General features: G+C 36.0%; 1 protein-coding gene across 3 annotated transcripts in view; it reads left to right on the forward strand.

Moving 5' to 3' along the window:
* Nucleotides 1–482: 482 nt before the first annotated feature.
* FBXW4 (F-box and WD repeat domain containing 4) overlaps nt 483–1,087 on the forward strand; it is a 79,569-nt gene continuing 78,964 nt past the window's right edge. The window contains exon 1 of one of the 3 annotated variants that reach the window (XM_045291253.1): nt 483–655. In XM_045291253.1, the coding sequence (XP_045147188.1) occupies nt 561–655 (95 nt within the window). In that variant the 5' untranslated portion in view covers nt 483–560. The remainder of the gene's footprint in view (nt 656–1,087) is intronic. The other 2 variants (XM_045291254.1, XM_004701306.3) reach the window with 2 other exon arrangements.

The raw sequence follows: 1,087 nt of genomic DNA on the forward strand, positions 1-1,087 counted from the left end.
CTAAAATTATTCCAAAATAATGTTTAGCTAAAGAAAGGAACAAAGAAAAAAAGGAAAAAAAGATACTCAAAAACCCTCACATAATATTGGAAGTGTAAGTTGGTATGACATCTTTTGGATGTTAATTTGGTAATATCTATTTAAAAATTCATTTTCATTGATCCATTCAATACTATTTTAAAAAACTTATCTAGATATAGTCTTATATGTACATGGAAATACAAATGCATTTGCTATAATATTATTTATAATAGGAGCGTGGAAACCTTTTAAGGTCAATAAGTAGATAATTGATTAAATAAATTATAATAAAGTTACACAGTGGAATTCTAGGTAGCTGATAAAGAGAATGAAATGGATCTAAATATTATTGGTATGGAATGATCCTCAAGATAGATTGTTAGGAAAGCAATGAGTAGAATGTTATACCACTTAAAATGTTTTTAATTTTTACTTTTGTAAATAGGGAGTTTCTGAATCCTTGCTCTGTAAGCTAATGGATTTTCTCTGATTGGCAATACATTGTGGTGACTGGCTTTTCTGTTCTGTCTGGAAACAGGATGGCTGGCATCCCAGTGAAGGACCGTGTGAAGGTGTCTCAGAACTGGAGGTCAGGGCGCTGTCGAGAGGCAATTCTGATGAAGTGGAAATGCAGGCAAGTAGTCTTGACTTTTCAAAGCTGCTTGGGACAGGAAAGCTTGTTGGAAAGTAGGAAATGCTGCGGGTTGGGTGGCATTGGTGAGCTTTTAAGCACCACAGCAGGGTGCATCAGAAGGACAAATTTTTATCACATTGAAAAAAAAAAAGATGACAAGAAAAGTACTTTAATTAAGGTAGCAGATGGACATTGGGTCTCTACCAAGTACTCCCTCAATGCAAGAACACTTTGCTCTAATAACACAGCATTCTGTGATGCTCACCTTCCCGACATGATCACTGAAGACAAAATGGGTACATAAACAAATGTGGTGAAGAAAGCTGATGGTGTCTGGCTATCAAAAGATGTAGCATCTGAGATCTTAAAGGCTTGAAGATAAACAAGCCGCCATCTAGCTGAGAAGCAACAAAGCCCACATGGAAGAAGCAC

The sequence above is a fragment of the Echinops telfairi genome, unplaced genomic scaffold (assembly GCF_000313985.2).
Source record: "Echinops telfairi isolate 266 unplaced genomic scaffold, ASM31398v2 ScPeMD7_70;HRSCAF=299, whole genome shotgun sequence".
Lineage (NCBI taxonomy): Eukaryota > Metazoa > Chordata > Mammalia > Afrosoricida > Tenrecidae > Echinops > Echinops telfairi.